This window comes from Spea bombifrons, chromosome 1 (assembly GCF_027358695.1).
Source record: "Spea bombifrons isolate aSpeBom1 chromosome 1, aSpeBom1.2.pri, whole genome shotgun sequence".
Lineage (NCBI taxonomy): Eukaryota > Metazoa > Chordata > Amphibia > Anura > Pelobatidae > Spea > Spea bombifrons.
This window is the reverse complement of record NC_071087.1, coordinates 13,236,145-13,250,299: the sequence shown is the minus strand read 5'-3', so window position 1 is coordinate 13,250,299 and position 14,155 is coordinate 13,236,145. Positions and strand designations below refer to the sequence as shown.

Sequence of the window (14,155 nt, the reverse complement as noted above, 5' to 3'; positions counted from 1 at the left end):
CCAGCCCTCTGAGATGTTCTGCAGATTACTCAATTGCCTTTGTGGCAATTTTTAGTAAAACTTTTTCTCCTATAGGGTAGTCTTATATTTCGGCTTTTTCTTTTTTCTCCTAAATATAATATCCAAATTTCGGGGGGTAGTCTTATAATCGAGCAAATACGACTAAGTGCTGACTACTCTGAAACTCTGTAAGCAACTTCCTAGGGACCGAACGTTTATCTTAAGATGTAAAGCTGAGGCTGCTTTTGGCTTAAGATGTAAAGCACTTTTTTCCCCTGTAGTTCCACATACAACCACAGGTGGCGCTCATACACAGACCCACAATGGCCAGGCTTTTCAATGTTCCCTCTATAGAGTTTGAACGCTGTTGTTCAATTGAGCTCCCTAGCATCTTAAACAAATTAAAAAAAACACTCTTTGGCATTTTATTTGATTGCATAAAGGCAGAGAAACTTTTAAGAAGGTTAACAATGATTATCCATGACAAAATGTCACATGATTAAAGAAGATTAAAGAAGGGTTTGAACACTGAACAGTACGAAGAATGAGGTTTTCTAAGCCTCAGTTATAAAAGGGTTACATTTGGCCGAGTAGGTCAGCTAGAACCTTTGCTAAAACAGAAAAAGATAGAATCTGTGTTAACTGGCATTAAACTGCCCACGCCATTCCAAAAACACATTTTCTTCTAAATTCAATAAATATGTAAGAGAAACGGGCCCATCTGTGCACACCTCGCACATTGTGCGTGTATCCCATGTGAATAAGCTGTAAAAACACTGCGCTCTAACATTTTGGGAGCTCACACCCCTTAGTGAATTCCAGGCTCATCCCTGAATGGCTCTGTGTTCAGCGGACACTGGAACAATTTATCATTGCGTTCGCTTTCCAAGAATAATGAGCCGGACAGAGATATAAACTGAGATAGTGATGACATGATCGTGCTTGACATATTAATGTCTCCACCCAATACCCCAAGTGTATTTCATTTACTGTGGTTCTGTGCCAGAACAAAATGATTATTTTATAAACCGTTTGTGAGCGAGGGGTATCTTACCCAGAACACAAACATCAAAAGCAAAGAAAAGTCTACATTCAGCCAGCTGAGACCTTCCCACCTTTACGCCATATGCCCTCAATCAGTCACCAACTCCAAAAATGGTCCTCTCTCCAGCCTCTTCCTTTAAAGGACTACTCCTTGTACTTTAACGTATAGTGTCCCACTTGCAAATGGAGAATCCTCCCATATACATTTGTCCCTTTCCACACCCCCCAGCTATTTTCTAAGCAGGAGACCTCCGGCGCGTGAAATGCTCACCCATAGTCAGCTCCAGTGCTGGCTCAACAAATGTTGCGGGCAGTGGGGTCGGTTCACACCCCAACGCGCATGTACACAAAGCATTAAGCAGCCAGTGGCAATAATCCTTAGGCCAAGGGACAGGAAGGCGGCTGCAGATTCTCCTAGGGTAAAAACCTTTATTTTTCCTGCTTGAACAAAGCACTTGGAAGTACTTACATATGCATCGTTTTTAGGGGCAGAGTCAGAGTATTTTCCTCTAAGGCTACCAAGAAACTCATTTTGACTTTTGAAAGGTTAAGGTGGTTGCCAGTTGGAAACCTGAACCAGTTCTATAGAGGGAGAAGGCTGTGCTCTAATAGCCTGGTCTCCCCTCTGTCAGGAGTAGCTGGCATAGCTGGCTCCTGACTTACTTAATGATTGTAACAGATCGCTGTTTATTACATTGTAGCATAATGCAGCCTCCCCTCCATCCTCACAATGGATACAACATAAACTACCTTTTCAGTCTGTGCGCATGCATATATTTTTCTAGTTAATCTCTTTGCGTGTAACTTTCACATTTGTGTAATTAATCTTTTCAGTGCTGGAATGGAAAACTTCTGTGCCTGAAGTTAACTTTATCAATGCTGGAACGCAAACCTTTGTGATTGCGATGGCATAACGTAAACGATGTGCCGAATCGATGGTTGGGTGCCGCAATGGCTGTGATGCGGGGCACTGTCGATAATATGCAATGTTGAGGTTAGGGTTTTTCATTTTTTAAATGAAAACAATATTTTCCCATCAGCGCATTTACACCCTATGGGTTGTTGGCACTCTAGCCTACCAAACATTATGCAGAGTACAGGAAAGGCAGGAGATTACAACAAAGGAAGGCATGTCAGGTCTCGCCCAACCCGAATTTTTTATCCGCAGGCCACATATCTTAGCCATGACCACATCTTTTAGTCAACAAGGGAAGGGCTACAGCTTACGGATACTCCATGTCTTCTCTACACAGCGTTATTGCTCTGGGGACCACCTATATTACCCAGCTACCACCCCTGTCCGCTTCACATTAGCAAAACAGCTCTTACCAGCCATTGTTGGGGGATCTCTGGCAACGGCATCTGAGGGGGTGCAGGCACGCTCTCTGTTTTGTGAATATGGTTTTTTACCTCGCATTCTGTGGAACAAATTGATTTAAGGAATAAAAAAACCCCATCAAATTAATATCAAAATGTTTCCATACTTTACAATAATAAAATAGAAAATGAGTTTAAAGAAAATTAAATATACTTTAAAATATGAAGAAAATGCATTACTATTTTATTAAATAAATGTTTCATGATTCATGATGATTCATGATTTTCTAAAGCAAAAGTAAATTCTCTTTTATATTAGGAAACATAAAAAGAGAGTGTGATGTCACAAATTACAACTTTATCTATGCCATTAGCAGCCAATTTATTTGCGTAGAGCGGGTTGATTGGCTAATCAAGCTCAAATAAAGCGGCCCTCGGTGTACTGACCTTTGGATGACGGTAACCTGTGAAGAATGTTGCTTATAACGGTCTTCTTCTCTCTAACGGCTGTTGTAAGATACTCGTGGTCCAGTAGTTCAAGAAACAAGCGAAGTTCAGCTATCAGTTCCTCCATTTCTAACCAAAAAAGAAAAAAAAAACATATTTTATAAAATAATGTATAAAATGACATTAAATCAGCCTGCATATATGGAAACAATAGGAGTTTTACCGGCAGCTACAGACGACTTAAATAACCTAGAGGAATTCGCCTACATTGTTCCTCATTTTACCCCTAATCAGAAAAAAACAGAATAGGAAATGTAGAATTCCAAACAAATCTGTATTTTTATAAGACGCAGACGTAACATGAAAGGTCTGATGGCAGGGGCAGACTGGGCCAGGGGGCAGGGGGGCAATTGCCCCCCAGGCCGGCCGAAATCTAATCTAAACGGCCGCTGGGTGCTGATGCCGCCGGCTGGCGCTACTTTAATACTTTTTAAAAAAAATTTAATATGGCAAGCCGGATCGGCTATTAAATGAAAAAAAAAATAGTATTAATGCAGCGCCGGCCGGCGGCATCAGCACCCAGCGGCCGTATGCGATGGCCGCCAAGTGATGGGTGCAGTGTGAGGGGTGAAAGCTCCGCCCCCTCGCACTCACCTTTCACCTCTCACGCTGCTCCCATCACTATGCGGCCATCAGATCGAATCTAAATCGCTGGGTGCTGATGCTGCCGGCCGGCGCTACTTTAATACTTTATTTATTTTTAATATGGCAAGCCGATCCGGCATATTAAATAAATAAAAAAAAAGGATTAAAGTAGCTCCGGCCGTTTAGATAAGTTTTCCAGCAGTCTGACGGCCGCATAGTGATGGGAGCAGCGTGAGGGGTGAAAGGTGAGTGCGAGGGGGCGGAGCCACTTCACTTGACTTGCCCCCCAGGCCTTAGGCTGCCAGCCCTCCCCTGTCTGATGGCATCATGCGAAAGCTTCAATGTATGGGAGGAATGAGGAGTGTATGCTGGCAGCCATCTGCACTTTCAAAGTCGTGCTAAAGGGGCTCGTTGGGCTACAGCAATGACGTTAAAACCACAGTAGACAGAAGAGTAAGAAGTTTTATGGGATAGAAACTCAGGTGGAGAGTGATAATGCTAAATCCCACACTTGCCACCACTTGGAGGTTAAAAACCTACCCCTGTCATGAGCTACCATTGCTGTAGCTTCTTGGACATGTCTTTCTATTAATCTCCAGATATGACACGGCACAGTGTGGTGATGAAAGTGCCCTTCATTACACCATCGTGAAAGATCTCTTGGCCAATACTGCCGAGACATTCTCAGTGAATATGGCTTTGTCAGAATCCAACTAGTTACTCTATATAAATATTCAATATGGTAAGTAGGCAGACTCCTAGTAACTGGAGCATCAAACTCAGACACGTTACATATTCCCCTGAATCCTACCTATTCCATGAAACGCATATCACATATTCAGTCAATGAACACAAATAATTCCCCATTAATTGGCTTTTTTATTGACAAAAAGCCCCAAAGGTTGAACCTCTGAAACACTCAATATCTGAAAAGGACCCAGATATGAAGTACTACGGCCTACAGCATCGGTTCTTTCACTCCGTGCAAACAAAGCATGAACAGATGGAAAACTAAGATAAATTCTGCCTCAGATATTGAGAAACCAAAGATATTTTTTTTATTTATTTCTCCTGCCGCTCGCAAATTCATTTTAATCAAGATATGAATATGTAGCCAGTCAACATTTTCTTTTTTGTGGAGAGAATGATTAAGTGATTATGTGGTATGGATGTGTTTGTTTTTATTCTTCCAAGCCAAGTTTCTTTACTGTACAAAAAACACTTCATTAGTAGTGACCTGCTCACCCCGAGCGGCAGCTCGTCAGCTCTGACAAAACCCAATCAGGCTTGTGATTTACAAATGTATCGTTCCACTGGTGTTGTCTCCACTCATGAGGGAAACGGACGGATTAAGAAAAACCACAGAAACAGAGACTCTGATTGCAGACAAAAACAATTTGGCCCACTGTTATCCTCAAACTTTATTTCGTTCTTGGTCTGTCTTACGTTCCGAGGAGCCTTATGCCTATCCCGTGTATGATTAAATACCCTCACTTCATTAGCCTCTTCCTCTTCTGCTGGAAGGCTGTTCTTTTTATCTGCCCCCTCTTGTGCATTACATCTAAGCCACGGACCCTGTAGTTTTAGACTATGGCTTCTTGTCTTAACATATCTCCTCCATTAAAATATCCTTGATGTCTTTAAACATTTCATGATAATTATATCCTGAAACCCATTCACCAATTTGGTAAACCTCCTATGGACGTTCTGCAGAATCTCCTCCTGGAGATGAAGCCTCCAGTGGACCTGATCATGGACTTGGGGGAGGGGCAGATGTATATATACACACACACACACATATATATACACACATATATACACACACATAATGGTTAATTAGGAGTCTGTCGCTGAAACACTTTAGCAGGTTAGTGACCAGCCTTAGGTGACAGTCGCTGTAAAGCAATTGGGAGGAGGCCCTAACTTGTCACATTGCCTAGGGCCACTTGGAGTGTTAATCTGGTTATGGTCTTTTGTACTGTATATTATACTCTAAGTGGGGTATGGCCAGAGAACTGCCCAGACAATTTACTAATGACTCAACAAAACAACCCAGCTTGCTTGCTTGTGTACTACAAACGAGACGGAGAGCGCATGGAACGCAAGTACTTGTAAGGTTTTAGTGTTTCTGTTAATGAACAGACCATGACACTTCTTAATAAACACAGTAGTTTCCAATAAAAATCAATTAAAAACATCTAAAGTCAAGTTATAGATATGGAGTTATGACGTGCATTTAGAAGCAACACATCATGAACGTTCTAATAGTATAAATAATGAATCTTTAAGAATGCCATTTTAACAATAAATTGCTGTATTAAAAATATGTTGGTGTGATTTATTCAGCTTAGTTACAGATCCAGAGGTTTTTTCTTTTTTTTTTTATTCATTTTAATATTCATTACTATTCTTCATTTTCATATCAATCAGACCAAATCTTGAAATATTCTAAACCAGAAGAAACACAAAATTGCTCATTTGTACACCATTGCATATGATACTTGGGTGAGATGCAGTTTTCATTTTCATAGTGCGCATTCTATGACACCCCAGCAATTTGTTTGTTCTAATCACAAGTTTAAGGGGCGTTCGCATAGAAACATTTTAGGACAGAGAACATCATGTATTAGACAGGTCATCCCAGTGACATATGAGCTTCAGGCACCAGTGATTGCATGATACAAGGTCACACAACAGCCAACCATGGCAGGAACAATAAGACTCTGTCAGAAGCCAACATCAGCTACAATTTGCCATTTAACCATTTCAGTGATTCCGGCATGTGACATATCCCTAAGCACAAAAAAAAAATTCAAAGCCCCCGTGGTCATACTTAAATACTTTCTAGATTTCCATGAGGTTATATAACAGCTACAACATAATACTATTATTATGGGGTTTTTTTAAGCGCCATCATATTCTGCAGAGATGTCCAATGAATAATGAACATTTAAATATTTTTATCTTGCCCTTTTAACAGATAGCTAGCTTTCTTTTAAAGCAACATTTCCTTGGCCGACAAACTACTCATTCGGTAAGTTCTTTCGTATCAGTGTTAAAGGACATCGGCATGAAAGCACAGACAAAAAGAACATAACAAATAACTTTCAGATAATACGTAATTTATATTACCGCTTCACCTTCTGTGTAGCGTACTGAAGGTTTCGTCACAGAATGAGGGACATAAGACCAGTGTTTCGTTCATAGATTGGTATCCTCATCAAACTGGTCGGAATGGATTGACTTGCGCCATCTTGTAGCAGAACCTGGTCTAGCTAAACTTTTCCATGGTCTGTGATGATTTGATTTAAAATTCTGCTTCTGTCTTTAGCTCTTAGAACCAGCCACTTCATATCATGGTTTATCTACTAATATTCCCTACGACGCGTCTCGCTTTCACAATCAAACAGAGCTCCTGGAACAAGTCCCACATGGCAGACAGGACCACGCATGTGATGAAGGCAAATGTCTGCCCCAGGCTACAGCTCTCAGGAGCAGATGGCAGTCAGATACAGGAGATGACCCAAGGGACCTGGGGCCAATGCTAATTACAGCCAATTAAGGCATATATTTAGCACTATGACCGAGCAAAGAGGCCTTCAAAATGACTCTTTTTATTGTCTATTGCCTTATCACCTAGTCACACAGTCTCCATCTTTAGGTAAAAATTACATAGAAAAGAAAGGACTAAGTGCTGCTTTTTAGACAATTAGGTATCGGTAAAATGCATAATTTAAAAATGCATGCATACCTGAACATCATGAATGTGCAAATATTATATTATATACCTGGCAGTGTCATCTATAACCCCTGAGCCTTGTTTGGAGAAAATGAACCCAAATGAAATATAAAATTTAAGGCTTGATTCAATATGTCGGGGGGGGGGCAGGGGTTTTGCCAAGAGGGTAAAATGGAAAGGCTCACGTAAATATTGAGTTAGTGTCAGAGCCAATCAGTCTAAGACAATCATTCACTTACGCCCCAAGGGTATGCACACACACCTTTACAACAACTAATTGACTAATGCCCAAGGATTCGTGCGCACACTCCTACCATTCCCATAAATGATGGAGTTTGTGGTTTTAAGGATCACAGCAAATGTGGTTCAATTCATGAGAAGACAACGTAAACCAGATGTGACAAAAGTAAATATTTTTCTAAATCAATAAGGAATTCTTTTTTTGTCAATGATACATATGAGGAATAGACTCTTGGTGAAAATGGAGTCATATAAAAGCATAATGATCTTGCTTTTTAAAACCTGTGATCTGAGCCACCACCCAACATAAAGGTCTCTTTACAGACCCAAACAGTAAAGGGAGGTTAGCTTCAAGTCATGCAATCTAGAACCCACGGGACACTTTGTAAACATAATCTTGAAGGAGTTGTTGCATAGTATAAATCATAGCAGGTTGATTAGTAGAACCAGGTCCAGAAATTGGACTTTATCACCAGAGCCACCAAAAGAGCAGTCAAATCATCAGGTTCCCCAATGTCTTAATGGGTTACATCTCTGTGATGGTCGGTGTGGTTCTCAGCTAGCAAGCCGGTTCATTATATCTAGAACTGCATTTCTTTTATTTCACTTCTCTGTACTTTTCCCCGACAGACCACTTCCTGTGTTAAGAGAGACCTTAGTGTGTTTCTAGTGATGTCATAAAAAATACAGTTGCAAGAATCTATTCCTTTAAGACAAAAAAGGGCAATAAAAATGTAATTAGTTAATTATCCCTTCTGACAAGCTATTTAGCATATGGAATGTCTTCTACCCCAATGATATTACTGTTCACCAAATAGCAAATCCTCTAGACTGATGAAATTACTGCATGACCTGCAAACTTCAGCAAACCCTTATGATGTCATCCAAAAAAAATAAGCATTACCAGAAAACAGAATGTCACCCTGGAGGAATGATACATTCGACTTATGTTATTCTTTTCATTTTTCTGGACCATCCCAAATCATCATCATCATCGGAGAGGTGATTATTCAGAGCAGTATACAGCAAAAACACTAATCGGCGATATAACCAGGGTCAGGGGTTTGCACGTATGCCAAATATTTGTCATAACATCTGCTTTCTTAATCGTAATTAATACTCTAATGGCAAGAGGAGCGAGCAGCGAGCAATCTATGCAACGCACATTCTTTAACGCATGATGAGCTGTTACAATGCAAGTACAAAAAGGCTCACGTCTCACAATATTTCTCTTCTGATCAGAAGGCATTAACCTTTGTTGCTCAACAACAGCTGTAAGTTTCTGGGAGCCAGATTTTAAGGACTAACCCACACTTTACATCATATATATAATGCCTATGCATTCATTAAGGTATGCAATATTTATGATCACTAATTACTTTTTTTGAACAAAAAGTACACAAACCTCCCAAGTGTGTCTGTTTGGACCCAGATCCCACTGCCCCTCTCTTTTCTAGGAGCTTAGAATGTTTCCTGGAGTTCTGAACATTTTCTCATGGGACCAATACAAATAGTTACAGGTATAAGGAAATTCGGAAATGTTATAATAAATCAATAATTAAAAGAACGAAGCTATGAGAGCTTCCCAATCACAGCACAGAGGACATGGAAACCTAACGATGTATTAAATATGTATATGTGTTCATTTCATAATTGCTATATTTAGCGTATGAATCCACATTTTGCATTTGTTAGTTTATGAATAATTAAATGAATATGTTGTGCTAGGAATGGATCACCACAATGTTTTTCATTTACGTCTCCCAAGGAATTAAGACATATATCAACAAGTTAACGTATTTGTTTAAATTTGGAATATAAAAAACACATATGGGTTCCAAGGAACGTGCAAAAATATACAACAGCGTCTTCCTTATATTTCCAAGACATAAGTCAAATCTATGCACCTTGCGTTAAGTATGGTTAACCCTTAAAAAATGCTTCTAAGAAAATTAAAATGGGTGGTACTGCACTAAAGAAAAAATATCAAATATTATTGTATGTTCATAAATGCGTATAGACAACCATCACAAAGCAAACATTCTCTTATATTCACGCATATTCAAGGTAAGGTTACACAGAGGAAAGTAGTGAGGGATTGATGCCTTGTTAGAAGGCCAGTCAGTCAATTAAAGTCACTTAAGAAAGGAAGATATTTGATTTCCATCTTGAATCACATTTCCATTTCTCCATTCACTTCCCCCTCCCCACCCTTACACCAGTTCCCTTCTTCTGGCGGGGATTGATTGAGTTAATCAAAATAAACAGCCTTCTTCCTATGTCCCACTAACCTGTCTGCGTCTGCTGTTCTTCCAGTAATACGCAGGTTTAAAATGCAATCTTAAAATGCACATGTTCAATATTCTACGAGGCTTACTAGTAAAGGGGACATCTAGGAAAGTCTTCGGTTGGCACCCTGTGGGGCACTTCGTAGCTCATTTTATTAAGGAGGTTGGTCAGATCAAAGTCTGCATTGGGTTTAGAAAAAAAATTTAGAAAAAAAGTGCTGTATGTGCTAAAACTGTAACAATTAAAAAAATGAATATGCCATAACTTTAAAACGCTGGTTCTACCAAAGTAATCATTGTGTCCTCTAAATAAGTTGTCGGTGGGCACTTATAGGACTACCTCTAAAAATTGCTCTGTGCACCAGCATAGATATTTGGAAGCAACATCAGCCCAAGCACTGTGTGTCGGGAGCTTCATGAAATGGTCTTCCATGGTTGGGCAGCTGCACACAGGATGAAGATCACTATGCGTAACAGTTGTCTGTAGTGGTGTAAAACACACCGCCACTGGACTCTGCAGCAGTGCAAACGTGTTCTTTGGAGTGACAAATCAAGTTTCACATCTGGAAGACTGATTGATGAATCTGGCTTTGGCAGAGTAAGTTATGCTTCTAGGGATGTTTTTCAGGTTTGGGCTGCTTACGTCCAGTGAAGGGTAATGTTAATGCTACAGCATACAAAGGCAATGTTTGACAACTGTATGCTTCCACCTTCGTGGGAACAGTTTGGGGAAGGCCCTTCTAGGATGACTGTGCCCCAGCACACAAAGCAAGCTCCATGATTTGACAAGTTAGGGGTGAAGGATCTCGTGTAACCTGCACCTCAACCCAATAGAACATCTCTGGGATGAATTGGAATGGTGATGATGAGCCAGGTTTTCTCATCCAACATCATTTCTGTATACACAGAATCACCACTGTGTTAGTTTCATATTACTTTCCTTCTTATGTGGATGTGCTCTTCTTTTTGGTTCAAGACACAAAAGTTAAGGCATTTTAAACGGCTAAGAGGCATTTGTTGTTTTAGGGGGGTGTTGCTGGGCAGGAGAGTTGTGGTTTTAACCCTCTCATTTCACAATGCATTATGTGTGAGTAGACGATGCAGAAAACTCATTGATTTAACTATAAATTATACAGAGGCACACTGGGGTTGGACTTTCATATCATATAGTAAAGTCAAGGAGCTGAAAGACAACCCCATTGTGATCTACCGATAGCCATGTAACACAATTTCACCCACCAACGCATTTGGTCTACCATCTGCTGTTTATATACACTTTATTGTGTCTTTTAGGGCTGTAGAACACTATGATACCCCCACACTCACCAAACATTCGTTCTTAGAAAAGAAGAACATTTGCCTTTTATCAGCAGCTGCCAAAATCTGATGATCAAGGCTCTCAACATATCATCAAAAATGCCCAGATTTTTAATAATCACTCTCTATCTTTCTGATACAGCCAACTATAATAACTATGAAGGAGCATTCATGTCATCTTTTATCCTGCGTGACTACACTTAACTCTTGATCTTTATAGATTTACCATCTCTCCTTCATGAATGTTAAATATGTTTGTTTAATTGATGCTCTTAATTAATAGCTGACAGATGGTTCAACAGTTTGTAAACTAAAGATTCAATAAAGATAAATAGGTCATGAAAATGACATAAGTCATGTGTTTCCATGTCGTTTTTGCCCCAAAAAAACCAAACTCTCACCACTATCCTATTATTTTAAACTGTTCCAAAAAAACAAAATAAGTTCACACAATAATAAATACCTCTGGCTGCTCACATGTAGTGCAAATATTTACCGAGTGGCTTAAAGTAAATCAAAAAACGTTAGGAGGATGCTTAATGTTATTATAGAAACACTTCTAGCTGAACAGTTCTAGTTTTAAACGTACAATTACAAGACAAAAAATTACAAAACATAATTCTATGAAAATAATCACTTTGAGCGTCTTCATTCCTATTAAAGAAAGTAAATGTCTTCACACAAAGTTAACCTAAGGTTTTTATACAAAATATTACATGATGCAGAATAACGCATATGAGCAGACATCATCAGAATGGCCAACATCAAGTCAAGTGGTTACTTTGGGCCAAACATGGATGTCAACTTTCCCCTTGTCACTTTTGGCCACATCAACAAAGCTCCTGCTTAGTCAGCTGAGTAAACACAAAGAAGAGAGAATGTTAAAAAACACAGGGTTGATGATTTGGGTAAAGTAAAAGAAGGGTAAAAAGAGGTAAAAAATATATATATATATATATATATATATTCGCACTGATTTAGGCTTCATCACTCTCACACGCGTGTTGTAAAGCATGGCCCTCTTAGTCGCACCTTACAATCCCGTGTAAGATGCTTTGCGAGTCAATGTGGTCAGCAGTTCTGGGAAGCGTTGACAGGTTTCTTTCTTCAGACGTTTTACAGTGGTCGTGTACAACATCACCAGCCATGGACAAAGAGGATTTTTTTCCAAACCAGATACATTCACAGCAATAACACAAATCTGTAGTGGTTTGTGAAATTTGAATAAAGCCAGACTACACTGACATAATGGGATCAGGGCACAATAATTCAGTTTCACCGAAGAAAGATCATATAACATGTGGGAATGTTTTAAAGAACTCCAGAGGTTCCAGGAATAATGTAAATGTAGGCCTCAGACATCAAATATATCCTGCCATGCTCAACACCTCCAAATTTTACCACAGAGGGGTCTATTCACTGAAGTGAGAGCCGGCTGGAGACTTGTGGTTTCAACTCATTGACTTGACTATACATTATGAAGGCCCAACCCTAAGGAGCTTCTGCTGCATGGAGAGCTTGTCTGGCCCTGTATAATGTATATCTAAATCGATGAGATATGTTCAGTCTCGTCAGCCGCTTAATTATGCATTATGCCGGCCAGCTCAGAACTTATTGTTGGAGAAACCTGCCTGTGTTGGTCCTTCCTAATGAATAAAGAAAGAGCTGAAAACGCTCCAGTAAATCTAATTCCAACTTTCCCTACCGAAGGAACCCCAGAGACAACATTTCCTTTCTACCTTGTTGTATGTGGTAAAGTTAATATTTAAATCAAAACTACAAATAAAATTGTTACAAATTATTAGTGGAGAAAGAAATATAGAAATCCTACTAGAATGCAAAATTCACTATAGCATATCCAATCCAATAACTTTTATCCAAGGAATATCCCAGGACCGCATGCCAGGAAGCAACATCATATCCAGGGACTCAGGAGAGTGCATCCCTGTGATGGGCATACTGGGTTTTTGACCCCAACTTTTAATAGCCCTGGTCTATAAAGAGTTGGACTTTTGAGTCCTTTTAGCTAGTGCACTGTAAATCTGAAATAAATCTCTTGCTTGACCTTAGGTGATCCAAAAAGTCCTTAAATCACAAACAGATCAAATCTTCCCAAGCCCAGTGCAGAAAGCCAATTTAGGGACACCATGTTGACATAAGTGAACATGGCAACTACAGCTATATTTCCTGTATCCTAGACTCAGCCAAGAACATCTCCCTAAGAACACATTTTAGTTATTGTTTTCATCATTAAGATTGTAAGAACTCACAAAGTTGAGTTGCCAAGGTATGGTGCATCTCATCAATTCACCAAGGTCAACTGAACTGGCGACTTGTAACAGCTTGGTTCATAGACGGACCTAACGCAGAATGCAAGAGATGAAGTCAAGGAGCGAGTGGGTAAGTGGAAACATTGCTCATGGTGGACATTTACTGGGGTCTTTGGGGACAATTTAATGACGTTCTATGTCCCTTACAAGCCTTGCCAAGGACACCAGAGTGAAATGCCTTACAGCAAAAGTGGTAAAGCATGACACAGTTTGGGACTGTAAGCTTGCACGACACAGGCATAAATCCATCCGGAATAAAATACAAAGGAATAAGTAACATTTTAGGTTTTACAGCAATTTGGGCTGGCCAGATGGGACAAATTCTGTTTTCACTTTTAGGTTATCCTTGTATCACATCTCTCAACACTTCTCAGTCTGGTAAACCTTGTAATTATCTGCCGTTTAATGAAAACAGATGCAATATGAGCTCCTGTTTCCAAAAGACACCCCCTATGTATTCTCAACGCCCCAGCAGATGGCGAGGATGGGGGTGAGGGCCTTGCATTTTAAGTTGATCCCTTAATATCTGTAACCGTATTGTAATAAATCAGAAAGAGAATGGAAGTCAGCATGAGGCAGATTTCAGGGACCAGCTGGGCATTAGGATGACTCCTCACACAAGAAACTAATTTGTTTTTCCTCTACTGTACAGCAACCATAGTTTGATGGGATTTAACCCTTAATATTATCCTTTTATTAAAAATACAAAAGAACAAAGCAATGTGTGAAGGACAATAATATAGCTTAAAAACTACATCGCCCTAAGTAAAGAAATACAAAAATACCTA

The 14,155-nt window shown here is 39.7% G+C and overlaps 1 protein-coding gene across 2 annotated transcripts in view; it reads right to left on the bottom strand.

Annotated features, from left to right (window-relative positions):
- Nucleotides 1–14,155, bottom strand: part of AFAP1 (actin filament associated protein 1) — a 66,155-nt gene that overhangs the window by 28,998 nt on the left and 23,002 nt on the right. For both annotated transcript variants that reach the window (XM_053458249.1, XM_053458250.1), the window contains exons 2-3: nt 2,809–2,937; nt 2,374–2,462 (exon numbers count right to left, since the gene is read on the bottom strand). In XM_053458249.1, the coding sequence (XP_053314224.1) occupies nt 2,374–2,462; nt 2,809–2,937 (218 nt within the window). The remainder of the gene's footprint in view (nt 1–2,373; nt 2,463–2,808; nt 2,938–14,155) is intronic.